The sequence below is a fragment of the Aquila chrysaetos genome, chromosome 2 (genome assembly GCF_900496995.4).
Source record: "Aquila chrysaetos chrysaetos chromosome 2, bAquChr1.4, whole genome shotgun sequence".
Taxonomy (NCBI): domain Eukaryota; kingdom Metazoa; phylum Chordata; class Aves; order Accipitriformes; family Accipitridae; genus Aquila; species Aquila chrysaetos.
Window position 1 is genome coordinate 78135925 of NC_044005.1, and position 16337 is coordinate 78152261.

General features: G+C 36.5%; 1 protein-coding gene across 6 annotated transcripts in view; it reads right to left on the minus strand.

Moving 5' to 3' along the window:
* FAM135A (family with sequence similarity 135 member A) overlaps positions 1 to 16337 on the minus strand; it is a 115796-nt gene that overhangs the window by 32744 nt on the left and 66715 nt on the right. For 3 of the 6 annotated variants that reach the window (XM_041119687.1, XM_041119681.1, XM_030042941.2), the window contains 3 exons: positions 14589 to 14686; positions 8755 to 8906; positions 6664 to 6774 (listed from right to left, as the gene is read on the minus strand). In XM_041119687.1, the coding sequence (XP_040975621.1) occupies positions 6664 to 6774; positions 8755 to 8906; positions 14589 to 14686 (361 nt within the window). Of the gene's footprint in view, positions 1 to 4909; positions 5103 to 6663; positions 6775 to 8754; positions 8907 to 14588; positions 14687 to 16337 lie in introns of those variants that run through there. The other 3 variants (XM_041119699.1, XM_041119694.1, XM_041119690.1) reach the window with 2 other exon arrangements.

Below are 16337 nucleotides of genomic sequence, written 5' to 3' on the forward strand. Positions count from 1 at the left end.
GCAATAAACAAGTACATCAGAATTCCGCTAATCAAGACCTGTGGAAGTAGTAAGAGATATGAATCTAAGCCTACCTATGTAAGTACAAAACCATCCTGGAAGAGACTATGGCTGTACATTCACATTTGTGAACTCTGGCATAAGAGGAACAGAACTGCAGAGCAAACCCGCTGGTATTAAGAATCCCTCATCCATCATAATGCCATTTTCAGGAGAGTTGACTTTGGACTAGCTCTAGTCTGATCCTGTGGATGCAATGTGCATTGGCTGCTAAAGCTCGTTCATTGTGTTCTGAAGTAAACAGGGATCATGAAGAGACTTGCTTCTGAATGCATTCCTGAGTGCTAATGTGGGCGCGTTCCAGAGCTGAGAAATGCGACTTAAAAAAAAGCTCAGAACTAAAGCTGAGGCAGAAAAACTTGCAGGCCCAAAATTTGTTGCAGGAAGCACTCCCGACAGTGAGTGAACAATTCACAACCGGGACAGAAAACAGCATTTTGAGGTTTGCTTTATGGAAGCCCATCTCAGTAAGCTGTGCTTCTGACACACATCATTATTCATTATAGGAGAATGAGTTCTGTTCAAAGTTTCGGAGTCAGTCTACTCGCCAAGCTCTTAATTGCAAATGATCAATCACAATTTATATTAAATTGGGATCTACATCCAGAGTCTTCAGTTAATGTTGTTTCAGGTGACTGACAAGCTCAAGTTTCTGCAGGCAAAGACTAACTGATGGAACTGGACTCTGTTTTTAATGCTTGTCCTGACCAGTGTATTGGTGTTCTAAACAAGGTATTCACACACCAAAGTCTTGTCTGAAACCAAACTAAAGTCAAATGTCACATGTCACTGACATTTTTCTTAGATGATTCAGAACATCAAAACCAGCCTACATATAAATGAAACTGTTCTCTCACTGCTAATTTCTTAACACGTAAGGCAGGGTCTCTGAATCCATCAAAAATGACCACCTGAAGTACCATAACAAGAAAGTGCAGATTTGGTGGGTGGCAATGACTACAAATCAAGAATTTACAGTTTATTTTCCTGGACTCCCTGGAATATGCTAATTTTTATGAAAAAATGTAACTAGCTGAGTGTAAAATGTAAATAAGGTAAGAAACTAAATACTCGAAGAGAAAGGGAAAAAAAAGAGCTTCTCTTGTTTACCTTGCAGAAAACAAAGTGAATTAAGGAAACTGGGAGAAGTGCTTGGGACAGTGCTCAAGTTACACCTGAAAGCATCTTCAGTTTCACTGGAGCTACTGCCTTTCTGCTTCCACAGACAAAAATTACAATGTGCTCCAACTGGAATCAATTAGGTATTTGAATACACTGATCAATTGCGTATCCCTTCTTAATCTCTTAAAAGAAAAAACTTTGGATTATTATTGTTTTGGTGATGTGCCAAAAAATCAGTTGGCATTTCATAAGCTATCTGATTTTTACATTTGATGCTAGAAAGTAAACATGAAGGTGCAGTTATTGCTTGTAGAAAATATTTAGGCATAACCAATAGATTAAGTGGAAACAGAAGTCAGGAGCTGTGCAAATTCCAGAACTTGTCACTGAATCCCTACATGGTACTATGCTGCACAATGCACTGGTTTCAAATAATACTGAACTCATTCCCAGTCATCCCTTTAAGGACAGGTCTGCATAATTACCATTTTCTAAGTTTTACAGCAAATGTCAACTGTTCGGTTACAAAAAGTACTCATTTCTGCTAAGTGGATAGACCATTCTAATGTCTGAAAGCGAAGCAATTATAAAATAGAGGACTATATATTTTTTATTTCTCTAAGTAAATTTCAAATAATTATGCTCTTTTTTGTTGAATCCATAATACTACAATATGAAACACTGTTTACACATAACACAGACATTTTCATGTATTTTTTCATCTGTGCAACTACAGTTGTGTTTGTATTGAACACATGTCTTCATAGCTGGCAACCTGGTGTAATTTCTTTTCACAGTATGAAATTAACAGTCATTTCCAAGACCCCCAGAAATTACCAGACAGATTGAGGCTGCTGAAGACATGACAAGCAGATTTCAAGGAGATTATTGTCCAAGAACACAATTCTAAATATTATCATTATGAAGAAGCAACATCAGAAAACTAGGTTTTCGGCTGGGTTAAAGACGGTATAAATGCCTCAACTGCCAACATACAGTGACCAGTGCTTAAAATAACTTCAAATTCAAGGAACAGCATGAACTTTAACTCTCTTCATTTTGAATAAATAATTCTATTACCTTTTGCTCCTTATAAGCAAATAAGGTCAGATTTTGCTCCTTATCAGCAATTAGCAATGATGATCATTGTAAGAGAGAAAATAGCTCTAACTTACTAGAATTTTGAACGGTCAAGTCCAGAAAGAAAACATCCAGATTGTTTTTTATTTAAAAAACAATCCAATCAGAAATGGCAAATATTTAAGTCTCAATTTCTTCCCACTACCTGCTATTATTCTCTGAAGTAAAGATTTATTTTCATAAGGTAACCTATTACATGGCCTGAAAAATTATTTTGTTTTCATAATTCTGAACTTGAAGATAATATATAACTGGGCTTTTTAAAGTTGCTTTAACAAGTTAACTTTTTAAGATCACTCTTTCTGCTTTAACAAGCTTGATACCTGGGCAATGAAAGAGTTGTGCTTGACTTTTAAAAAAACACTTTACAACTGTAACACTCCATTAAGTACATAAAAGCAAAAGTAGTTTGACAGACAAACCACATACAATACTACAGAAAAAGAGACTTCGAAAAGGAGACACTTAGTTAACCATCATCATCACTTGTCATTTGCTGTAATTTGTCGAATCAATCATTTCAAAAGGCATTTAAAATTTTAAGAATCAATTCCTATTTATACACCAGAAACAGATAAGGAGAATTGTTAAAATAAGTTATCTATCATCCTGCCTTGACAAATTAATTGAAAATGAAACTGAAATGTTCCTAGAGTTCACTTGCTAAATGAGACCTAACTGTATCTCCAATACTAGATCTAAGGAAATTCTGCAAACAAAACTCTTATATGGATATAGTTCTGAAAGAACAATCCAATGAACACATTCTAAATCATAGACACCTATGTTGCAGTGAATGTATTCCCTTTTAATTTAAGGATACTAACAACATTAATGACAACAACAACTTTGTAACACAAGTTTTGTCACGTAGATGAATCACTGTTCCTGCCTACAGTTGTATTTACCAGGCACAACATAACGTTAACCAATTTACACCAAGTTTTCTGGCAAATAACAAACTCGAGTTGATACCAGCTATTTTTAAAACAAACAAGCAAGCAAAACAAAAAATAATCAGATCATGACTAATAATAACAAGCATCTACTGCTTGAGTATGAACCACATATATCTCCCACTTTCAGCTTTTATCTCAGAACTGGATAATTATCATTCACTCCTGTCAAAGGATGAACTACAATACACAAATAGCAACACTGTAACAACTGTTAACTGTTAGAAAACCCTATTTGTTTCTTACTGTCTGCTTCAAAAAAAATCCTATACAAAGATTTTTACAGTACAGGAAAAATGAGGTAGAGAACTTAAAGAAACTGAAAAGAACAAGTTCTGGGTAACTACTCCTTTGCAAGTAACAACAGACTGACTTACACTGTACAAAGGAAGAGTTGCATGATATAGATGGGAGGGATTTATTCATGATAGATTTATCATTTTTCAGTTTCATTTTTCAGTTGCAAAGGTTCTTTTAAAGTCTTAAACTATTGTTAGGTGAGAATTTTGCATATGCTCAGAAGACTCACAGTTCTTCTTTTTGCAGTGTCACATACAAAACCTGCTTCTCCTGATAAGAGTATTTTGTAAACCCTCAGCATTGAAGCATTAAAAAGTCCTTCCAGAACAGATTCTTTTGAGAAAGATCTCTGGGAAGAGAAAGAGTCCAGAAATTTTGGGAGTTGCAGAGAAGCTAACTAGTGCTGCTTCTGACTATGAGACCCAAGAGCCTGAGACGATGTCCAGCCATGAAGTCCAACGTGGCCATAAAGCCTCCTAGATGCGTTGCTGTGACAGAAGCAGCACTGAAAAGGAGTTATCAGAAGTGCGTTTGTGATTGCAAAATTTCTGGTGTCAACTGGTACTGCTCCAGGATTCAGAACAGAGAACAGATACAAGCAATAATCTCTTGTTTCTGAACAGCGCTAAGCATCAGTACTTACTAGAGCTTCTTTTAGAGGGTGGAAGAGGAGACGCTCAACTGTACTTTCGCCTACAATCGTTGACAAGAAGTAGGAACTTCATCCTTTTTGGGGTTACGCAACAAGACGATGTGTTTAACAGGTATGTTCTCTGGCAAATTTGAGAACTAGAGCCACAAACCACCATACAACAATGCGGCTGAGACCTAGACCCTCAAAACATCACCTGCTGGACCCACAGCCAGTTTTAAGGATGATCTGGAAACCAACTAGACCACAGCAGAGTTGAAATAGCAGCAAGTTTTCCTGCCTTAGGGATTTTCCCAGCTGCAAAGCCAGCATCTGAAGAAGACACCACATTAAGCAGCGACAGATGTTTCTGCATCTTAGAGTCTTATTTTCCTATAGGATTAGAAAAATCAACAGAAGTTGCAAAATCAGGGCTATACTTATATATACAGTGCTGTCAATCTCTTGCATATAGCCTGGGATAAAGCGGTTTCTGGAAAGGCCTATGTTTAGAATCCCTGTAGAGAACAGTCTGCAAATTCTCTGCATCGAAAATCTGACAAGAGAAACTGTACAGTTAGGGGAATCCCAAACTCCTCTGATCTGGTGTTTGAGAGTCAAACACAGCCAATACTGTATGCCCACTGAATGAACAAAGAGATGGCATGACAGAAGCATGCCTTGTACAGATATCAAGAATTAAAGACACCAACACCTACAGTGTACATACAGTACAGTAACTCACCCCTCAAAGGAAAACCTTCTTCCTTCCCTTTTAGGGAAGTGTAAAGCTTGCTTTCTTTTCTCCTTAAATAAAATCATCAAGTTTTCACATCTTTTTCTCCTTCTCCCCCAACCTTTCCTTCTCCCTTGCACCAAGCTCACTGAAGGACCTGGAAACAAGACAGCGTATAAGGCTGTGGCCCATGATACAGCTTTTTCCATCTCTTCAGTAAGACGGCAGAAAGAGGAAACTGAGCCCTATGACTTTTAGGCTCCTTCTACAGTTTATGGGGAACAAAGACTGAAACGCATGTCGTGACTCTTAAGACAATGCTATCCAGGTCTTTCAAAAAGCCTATCATACAGAGGCCTGTCATAAGAAAATACGTCATATTTCTAGAATAGCCAACAATACTCAAATAACAGTGTCTCTAGTCATGCTGAGATATATACACATAAAAACAAGGAATACCAAGTTCTTTAAAGCCAACTGATAAATTAATCTGATTATCTCCATAACACAGGTCCACAGTCTTACCCAGCATCCGTTGTGTAACTTCTCAGAAGCTTGTAACTTCTGTTTAGGATCAAACATTTATTTAAAAGACTGCAAAGCTAGATTGAGAGCACTTCAGTTGATGGTGGTCCAGTTGCTCCAGTAATTTTTAACTTCGCAGTTCACGTTTGAATACCAGTTCAGCATTACATATTACCTTATCAGCAACAAAATCACTTTGTGATAGTAGATTTTGAACAGAAGGGGAAAAAAAGTCTCAAATTTTTCTAAAATCAGTTTTTGATCAACATTCATATCTTATCCATGGTTTTTCTTTTTGCTCCTTATTCTCTTCTGTATCTTCCAAGTCCTGTAAGTTTTATATTCAAACATCTCAAGAGCTTGATGTCAGTCTTTTCCTGCCTGTATCTTTGTACTGCTTTGCTCTCAACAAAATTTCAGCTGTGACAACCTGCAAACATTTTGATGGACAAACGTGCCCAGATTTTTCACAAAACAGCATGAGCATCTCTGGCTCCACAACTGCTTGGCTGACACACGTTTAGAAATACCTGTCAGATGAATCCTCAATAAGTTTATAATGCTTAATGGAAACTACCCCCAACAGGCATATTATCCACTGGCAAAACTGGCGCTCAGCCAACAGCTGAAATAAGAATATTCAAACCAGAGAAAACTGCATGAACAATATCATGTGAGTAATCCAACCTGGTTTTTAGCTATCATGCTAAGTACAACTTCTCCTTCCTTTATCAAAATGAGGTTTTGTTTTCCCTGACCATCTTAATGATGTAATAAAATACTAGTTAGCAAAACCTTTAAAGCAGAATTTTACATTTATAGAATAGATAAGAAAGACACAGAAACAGGTAATCCTAAATGAATGTATATGTACTTGACTCATCACACTGAAATCACTAGCTTCAGTGGCTCAAGAGGTAGCTGATATATGTACATATATGTATCAGTATAGTGGCTGCACTCAGAACTTCTGCTCATTAGTTAGGAAGGAAAGTCTCAAAGTAATGGTCCACCTCTGCAATAAAAATGGTTTACTGTTTATTTTACTTGAAGAATACAGGACTAAACCCAAAGTAACTCTTAAACAAACTTAAACAAGAGCTTGTTGGAAACAATTTTTTTTGTTTTTAGGTTTCCTATTCACATTTATATACAGTGGCCTTTAAAAGTCAGTAAGTATTAACAAAGCTTACCTGCTTTTTTACTAAGTTTGTATAAGAATGTTTGTCGTGGATCCGAATGGTCTCGACATGTCAACTGCAATAAAGAACCAGACTTCTTCCATTTCTGCATAAACCACAGTCCTGCATTGTTAGGTACAACATGAGTATAGATCCACAATAACATATGAAAACTAATTAACATAAGTAAAATATGTAAAGTCCATAAATTCAGCCTCTCAGATGTTAATTTTATTTTTCATGTCAGCATTGTCATGTCCAGAAAAAATTTAAATTTTTGCTGATTATTATTTCCTGACTATATATATAATAAAGCATGAAGGCTGTTATTTCCACTTACGTACATGCCTGCCTACAAAAAATAACTATACTTGCAAAAAGTGAGAACACATGAATATGTTAGCTATGAGGCAATATAAAAGCTGTATTTCAACAATTTCCAGAATATTAAAACATTTTGATGTTCAAATATGTAGCACTAAACAACAAGCATTACTTCTCAGATTTCTAAAGGTAACTTTGTAGAACCATCAAATTAATTAAATATAACTCAAAAAAAGGAAGCAGAATTTTCTGAGAGGAATACCATAGTATAACATTTTCTATGATGCTGAACCCTCTTTATTAGTCAATGAGCCAGTTGGCTAACTGGCTTTTCAGGAAATCTTACCTCCCTTGCCAAGCAAAAGAAGAGCAGGCAACCAAGCCCTCATAGCCTCAAGAATGTCTTTATGTGTTCAGAGAAATAGTTATCTTATAAATAGCAATTTATTGGCAGTTAATAATGTATACATACACTATTGTCATTTAGACTTCAATACCCATTACTTATTATTATCTTGGTATTTTCCAAAATCTTAGAGAGTGTGAAATGTAGAGGAAGACTATTATATGAAAAGGGCATTTTGTACAGTCTTCAACTCTAAAAGATTAAATATTCCAGAAATCCTTATTTTTTCAGTGAATATATTCTGGATTATACTTTGATAACTTTAACCTTAGTTAACTGAAAGTCATTTGCTGGTGATTATATAAATAAGCAAACAGCCCTGCCTCTTTGTATCCTGGGAAACTGCAATTTCTAAAAGCAAAGTAATACTAATGCTTTTGGGTGATTTGGGTGAGAATCAGTTACAGATTAAAATACCTGAAAGAAACTGTCCTCAGATATACTATGTTAAACGCCCAGTAGGTGCCCATAGCAAATTATATTGTAGATGTCTTAATCCTGAAGTGAACCTCACTGGTAGTGTATTGAGGGCTATGAACGGTACCATTCAAACCAAATTCAAACAGCTCTCATGTTCCCCCTGCTTCTATGAACTCCAACAATAACTCCAGTTAGCCACCAATTCCTGTCCACTTCCCTTAAGCTCAACGCATGTGAGTTCATTTTTTTCCTCCTCATTTTTGTATGAAAGAAAATAATAAAACAATCAAGAAACAAACTGGCAGTCAACAAAGTAATTCATGATTTTTAGAGTGTTTCTAAAGAGTTTAATGAGCATGTTTCTATTTAGTGAAAGTGTTACTCATTTTGGGTTTGGGCTCTCCAAGGTAGGTAGTAATCTCAGAAAGAAGTTTTCATTTGATGCTACCTGAAAATATTTTCTAACATTTATTTCAAAAGTCAGCAGTTTCTACAAGTTCTCCTAGAGCTACATTTAATCTTCAGAAAAACAGACATTCATAAGGTACAAACACATCTGCAGAAACGCACTGCAGGCTGTAAGACATTTTTGAGAGAGAAAAGACACTACTAGTAGTTCAGAATTCTTTTAATGCATCTTACCTACTTGTTTTGCAGATTAAGTAGATTAAAATTCAGTTTATAATAAAATGAGCTCAACACAGTAAAACTGGAGTTTATTTATGGTGTAATAGAAAACCTGAATCAAACATACTGGGAAATACTTATGTGAATCACCTCTTGCACATCCTTCTATTGACACTTTATAACCCTTCTCTCTTCTTGTGACAGCGAAACGTGCACTTTCTTATAAACAAAGTAATGCAGAAATGTGCACCCCACATGAAACTGCTAAGTGCACTTCAAAGACAAAAATCTCCCCTAAACTTATACTACTGAAAATAATACTTTACCTGTATTAACAAGAGCACTGCTGTTGTAGAGGGTACCAAGATGTGGTCCAGACAGAGACAGGAAGGTATGAAGTTTGTTGAGGTAATATTTAAATCGAGGTCTCGTAAGCACTGAACGGATTATTAAATTACCCAGTGAGTGTCCAATAAAGCTGTTTAAAAAGAAAAAACAGTATAACATAGAATTTGATGGCAATCTGTTTGTCTTTTAAACAGAGAAAAATAAAAACTGGTGTCATAAAATGCTGAAAGAGCATAGGGAAAAAATTAATTAAAAGTTTCCATTCAGAAGTCTGTATTTTAGGTAACACAGAAAAAATAGCTTGTCCAAATCTCCCAAGCTGCACAAACTCATAACAAACATGTTCTGAGCTCCTCCAGAATTATTTTATGTTGCTTTTGAAAAATCTAGTGAAAACAAACTATCCTTCCACCAGCATCTCCCACCCAAAACTAAGATTATTTCTGTGTGTATTTCCCTTAGCACCAAGTATTCAGAAAATATTTTATGAGCTGTGCATGACTGAATAAATCACTACTTTGGCATGTGATGGCATTCAATATGATAAATGCATGAGAGTTACTGAAACAACCTAGAGGAGAAGGATTCCAACAGTACTCCTATAAGGGGGAAAACCATTACTTAACTGAATCTGATTATTTTAAAATGTAAACAACATCTCAAATCGGCTTAGCAGTTGGACCAAAATAAGTGATTATCAGCTTGAGTGAGGCAATTGAAGAATATCTGTCTGCCAGGAGAATATTACACTTAGTTGGTTCCCTGGTTAAGTGAGTTAGGAGAAAGATGGATGGGACTCTTAAGCTTCATGTATCTAAGAATAATTATTAATTAATCTGAGGTGCCTACTGTCGTATCCACAAGTCTGTATAAAGCATTTCTTTAGAAGGAACACTACAAAATAAAGCAATTCTAATTATTACACAGTTATGCTTACAGATCCCTGCCGAGGTAGGGACTGCACCATCCTAGGCACTGACTTAAAGACGATATGGTAGAGACAAGACTCACAAAATTAGAAGGAAAAAGTGCCTTCCCATTTTACAAATGTAATCTCAGGACATGGAAAGAACAGACAACCATCCAAAAATATATAGTAGAAGTATCGTGGCTGGATCCTATATGTGCCACAACATTACACCCGTAAGATCATCCTTCCCGTTTGCTCTGTATCACTACATTCATCAAGAAAAATAGCTAAAACAAAGCTAGCAGTAATATCTGTAAAATACAGTGCTAAAAAATTACTTGACTATTTAATTGCTTCCCAAGCAAGAACTGACTCTGAAAATTTTCATTTAAAGCTAAGTGAAAAAATTCAAACATTGGGTTATAGAATGGCAGGGCCACCCCTGAACTCCTAAACTCTGACATAATTATACATTCCTGTGACAGAATAGGCTATTTGTTCCTTACAAATACACAGTTTAAACATGTATGTATATTCTTCCCATTTGCTTTTACTACTACATTTGCAAAATTGCTACAATATCAGAAATTCTTTGCCACAGCTTGCTATGTTTGCCTAACTAATTTAGAAATGAAAGATACATCTCCTCTGTGCTGTCAGCACAACAGCAGTGCATTTGCGAAACAAAATATTGAGCTGCCGAACTCTCTCGAATACTAAAATTTAAAACCATTCTCTCAGAGTACATCATAAAGTCCACACAAGAAAAACAAAACCATAGATTCTTTAGGAAGAAGAAAATGTTCACAGAAATTGAGTGAGTTTATCCTGAAGGTGATCTGCATGACATAATTGCTCTTGAGTAAAAGAGATTATTTTCTAAAGAAGATCTAAACTTTAGCAGAGATGTTCTCTTGACAGTTCTCTGACTGTTCATCCACTATTTACTAAACATCATAAAGGGATGAGAAACTCTTACGTTGCACCACAACAAAGGACAATTTCACCACTGGAAAAAAACAGTGATCCTTCGATCAACCCTCCTCAATCAATCCTATCATCCTCAAGAATATGGGCATACCTGAACCAAAATTTCAGAAACATGAAAGATCCATTTGAGGGAAAAAAGGTGCTCACAATTACCCATGTGAATGTACCTCAAAGATTAAACATTTGTTCTTGATTTGGAAAGACTTACAAAAACAACAAAGGTTATAGTAATGTGTTCAAATTCAGATGTTTAGGTGAACATGTAATAAGCCTTTAATATTATTTTCTAAAAGAGAAGGGTTTAAGGATTTGTTCAGTTCAAAAAGGAAAGGGGAGGAAAAGGAGAACCCTTCAAAAAGGGTTTAGAAAGTGTAAGACAAAAATGTAACCCATCCTACTCATTGTTTCAGATACCTGCAACTGTGGGATGCTCTGCAAAACCAATGCATTTCTGAACAGTAGGTGGCAATACTACCATCTTTTGAATACAAGGTATCATTAACTCAACATGCTGAAATGATAGAATTATACTGTAGTATTTATATGCACTTTATGGCACAAGTCTACCAATTCAGATCTTACTGGAAAATTAGGCAGAGTAAAACCTCATTATTTGGTGCTTACAAATGAAAAATCCTGTCCAACTATAAAAATTTATGACAGGAAAAAAAAAATCCATTAAAAGCCATAATCAAAAAGGTGCTGAAACAACGAACAGATGTTTTAATATATGCATAGCATTAAAAATTGCCTTTTTTTTTTTTGTGAGCCAATGTTACTTAGGGAAGAGGAAGACAAACTGAATAATCCAACTGAGGTTAAAGTCCAATATAGGTCATCAGAAATTTATGTAAGACCTGACATGAGGAAAATGGTTTCCGAAACTACATTGTAAGAGCATGTGGTTTATTTCCTAGCTATGTGATGACCTGGAAAGGCTTCCATCCCCACAGATGCTCCAAACTTGAACAAGTATGACTGAGCAATTTGACTTGCTTCAAGGTTGCACTAACTTTGAAGCTGGCACTGGTATAAGTGGGTAAGTGGTCCAGATGGCCTCCAGCGGTCCTCTCAACCTAAAGTATTCTGTGATTCTTTACCAAACAGTTGTTTTATAGACAAATTGCTGTTGGTTTGAATCAAGCTTCCAGTTCATGCTTGCTACACAACTCGTAGTGAGCACAAAGAATTTGTTCAGAGGAGATTAACGCACAGTGGGTAGCGTACTGGTGCAATAACTGGTATTAGCTTTGGCAGTACCAAAAATGTTGGTTTGTTGAAGTTGACACTATAGTATGGCTCTGGGTTCTGATGGTACAGGGAGTGCCTTTTCTTACCTCTGTACAAGAATTTAGCACAATAAATAGGATTTTGCCATTACTTGAAGGCACGAGGCTGTGCATTGACCTGACAGCGCGGAATCTCAGAATTTCTCTTGACTTGTCTTGGCCTGAGCCGATTTTACTTTGTTTTAGCTGTGACAACAACCATCTGGCAGTGAAGTAACAAGTCAGGCCTAAAGTTGCTTTAGTTTCACTATAGCTTCTATTAATAACAAGTAGTTATTCTGTGTGGCTTGAACTGTGTATCGCTAGAATAAAGCGTGGTGTGGAAGAGCACAGACATGGGTGTCATATGCCAGAGGTTCCCAACAGTCTTTTAATGGTCACTGCAGAAGCACAACTCAGGAAAGAAAGCCAGTACTAGCGATAACAGAGAGTAAATGGGAAACAAAAGAAAAAGCATGTGGGCAGACTGAAAATATGAAAGTATGAAAATAAATCCAGGCAGACCCAAGGCGAAGGAGGCAGAAACCCCCACCGTGAACATCATTCTCCTTACACTGAAGCCCCAGGATGCTGATATCCCACTGCTTAAGGAACACAGAAACCACCAATCCTAGGACCTAGATAGCTGCTGGAAGGGGAGCCTACCACCTGAGAAAAGATACTAGAAAGTTTCTGTATAACAACTGTAGACATATTAATAATGGGACTTTTCTGCATTAATTCCGACTATGAATTTTAGTAGTACTGTAACTAGCCTAATAGTAATTCTTTGCTGCATTTTTAATGAGATTATTAAAACACTAATTGGGCTAACAATAAATTCTTAGGCCTGCAAATGAAGTGTGTTCCCTTTTGCCTGTAACAAGACTTTGAGTGTAAAAGAGGGAACGAACAGGTATTTCCAACACAAAATGCTGTCAGCTTTTTTGCCATACAAAATCATTATAGGTCTGGCAACTGATTTCTAATGTGACTCACTTGTACAGCACTTGTACAGAGAACATTTCCTTTAGCAGACAGGGAGATTTTATGAGGAGAAACTAGCATCACTCAGGAGAGCATGGCTAACTAGCACAAAGTCCGCTTTCTTTACAGTGGGACAGCCAAAATGAGGTAGGAATGCATCGGCTGCTTGAACAGAGAGGATTTCTCAATAGTACTTTCCTGGGCTTTCTGGATCATCCCTTCAAGGACTTGCATATAAGCATATCTCTTTCTGAAAGCTCTCTCGTGCAGCTACCAGGAAACAGCTGCAGGATTTGCTGATAGGTTTCGTTTTCTCATAAGAAAAGCTAAAGTTCAGAGATGGAAACTTCTGCTTCGGCAGGGCCAAAGACAAGTATACACCTTGAAAAGGAAACTAAAATAAAAATGGGTAATTTCTTTTTTCTTTCAAGTGACAAGTAATAAATAAAACTGAAAAAATATTTACAAATTAAAAGTCTTATGAGACAAGCAAACCAAAAGCAAACCAGAATTCAATTCTCAGGTATGAATATCGAGAAGGTAACTGGGTGGGTTTGCTCTTTACAGACTTCAGACCACAGCATGGGAGAGAAGATACCAGTGTGTGCTGGTGGGTTACAGAACTCCCCTCTCCTGTACCGCGCGTGCTAACGTGCAGTCTGCGTAACACAAATACGATCACACAGTGCCTTTTTTTTTTTTTTTTTAAATCATTGAATTAGACAAAATTATCCATGTCAAATCTTGCCTAGCTCAAAATAGAAACATTTGTTTAAAAAGTGAGATTATGTTTAAACATGTTAGATGTTTTCTCTAGCTGAGTAAGGCCTACCAAACACATGAGTATGCAGAAACTTGTAGGAAATGCATGTCACTAGCAAGTCAAAGAAACCTTCCAGATGCATAATTCGAGGATCCCTAAACAAATGGATGAAGTCAGGCTTGAATTTGCTCCTTTCATCTATCGATGAGCTAACTCCAGCAACACAGCTGAGTTAGTAAGGTAGTCTGCCCAAACCTTGTACTCCACTTTGAGAAAATAAATGGAACAGGTATTCCCTGGAAGTAACTGAAAAAGGAAACAGGAATGCATAGACTGGGGTGAGCCTTCTATTAAGATGTAAAACATGCTTTTTAGCAGATGAAACAATCAGAAAATGTCAAAATGATGAAATACTTTTTTCATGCAGCTGCCTTTCAACGTCACAGATAAGATGGAATTTCCCTGTAGGAATGACAAGCTAGACAGTCTGCTATGTCATACTTGGTGAAGAGAGTATTAAATCAGAAGAAAGCTAACTTTATCTTGACATAGCGCTATTGCAGTTTCCTTCGACTTTCTCAAAATATTATCTGTTTTTCTGCAGAACCCTACCGTGCAGGATCTGAGGAAGCACAGGACAGCAGTTCCTTAAATGTAATGCTTAACTCTGCTGTAAACCCACCAACAGGACTAGGTGAGCTTACAACACTGTTCAGTCTTCTTTCAGCCAGGAATTCCCTCTCTCTCCTTTGTCCTCCTTTCCCCTACTCCTCCCCCTCCCTGAATTTCTCTTTCCCATCTCTCTTTTGGCCTGCTCCTGAGCATCACAGTTCAGAACAACACAGGGCTCTAGTTTTAAGTTTATGTCTATAAATAGTATAGAACAGATATTACCTGATTTTTGAAAGGGTTAGATTATAAATTTGTATATACTGTATAATTTCATCTAAAAGGCGATCTGTCATGGAATCAAAATCAGCAAAGGTATCATTCTGTAAAATAAAAGAAATAAAAAATAATAACTGTATTTTCTAATGCAGCAATATACATTCTGCATTCAGTCTGAATTCTTATTCCCCAGTGTTTTGATCAACAGCACACAAATAAACGCATCCATATTAACTTTGAATACAAACACTACAGCTAGTTATTATAATTATTTCAATTTTTTTTCTTGTAACATGGAATAAAGTGATACACATTTTACTGTAACACTACTTGCTTCTAATACACCAAAACAAATCTTAACATTACACAGCCAGCCTTATTTCTAAGCCTTCCCCTACACATAATCTTATCTCTAGTGAAACAGAAGACCAAACTGCATATTCAGAACTAAATCACACTGCCCATGAAATAGAAACGAAACAATTACTGCAACAGCAGAAAGAGTCTATATTAGTACTGTTTATTCAAAACAAAACAAAACAAAATCCTTAAAGCCTTATTCATAGAGGATCAGTTCATAGCCGATTCTCTACAATGATTAGCAGTAAGAAATTAAAAAAGAGGTAGACAAAGGCTGCCTAAAACTTTTCAACACAAGTTCCAAAGGATCTGTGCTAGAATCTGTAGTGTTCAACATATTGATAAATGATCTGGGAAAGGGAAGAAGGAGATGAGATGTCAGAGTTTGTAGACAAAACCAAATATCCAGGATAGTCAAATCTAGAACCGACCAGAATTTCAGAAGAATCTTATAGTACTGCACGCCTGGGTGATAAAACGGCAAGAAATGCAAAACAGTATTACACAGGGGAAAAAAAGCCCTAAACATATATGCGAACAATAATCCATACATCTGCATTCTATATAATCAGCTACATTAGGAAAGCAAGGAGAGAACAGAAAATATCACCATCGCATTTTGTAAGTCCATAGTGCACAAGCATCTTAAATGCCCTGTCTAGTTCTGATCATCCTATTTTAAATGACAAGAAGTTCTAAAGTGGGCAGGGAAGAGTATCATGGATGACCAGAAACTGTTTCACATGTGATCCTGAGAAATACTGAATGGACTAAGTCTCTTCAGTTGCCTCCTGAGGGAGAAATTATACTTGTTTATAAAATAGTTGATTAACTGAAGCAGAAAATGGGGAATGATTATTGACCATTTTTTTTCCAAAACAAGCTGTAGGGGGATTTGTTTAAATTTTCTTGTTTGCAACTGAATTAGTAATGTAGATGAACCATAGAATTAATCTCAACTGTATGCTGTGGGAACTGGAAGTAAAAACATTCAAAAAGAATCAGCCAACATTATTAAGGAGAAAAGTCCGTCAGTAGCTATTAGTCTCAGTGGTCTCAATGGAATTCCCAAATCAGAAAGTTTCAGAACTGCTGACTGCCAAAACCTATAGGGCTAGAGAAGAGGAAGCATGGCCTGGTGCCTGTCCAGCCTGCTTCGCAAAGCGTCCCAGCAGCTATCGCCAGAAAAACACTACTGCACTAAACGAACCTTTCGTTTGAGCCATTGAAGAGACTCTTTGTTCTAATTCATCCCTGAAGTATGTCTAATACAATATGTAACACACAAAAAAAGTAAAAATTGGTCTTCTGTGCTGTGCCAAGTTTACTTCATCTGAAAATAATAAAATTCACAAAAGTTTAACAGAGGTAATTTGATATTGGTTCAGTGCCATG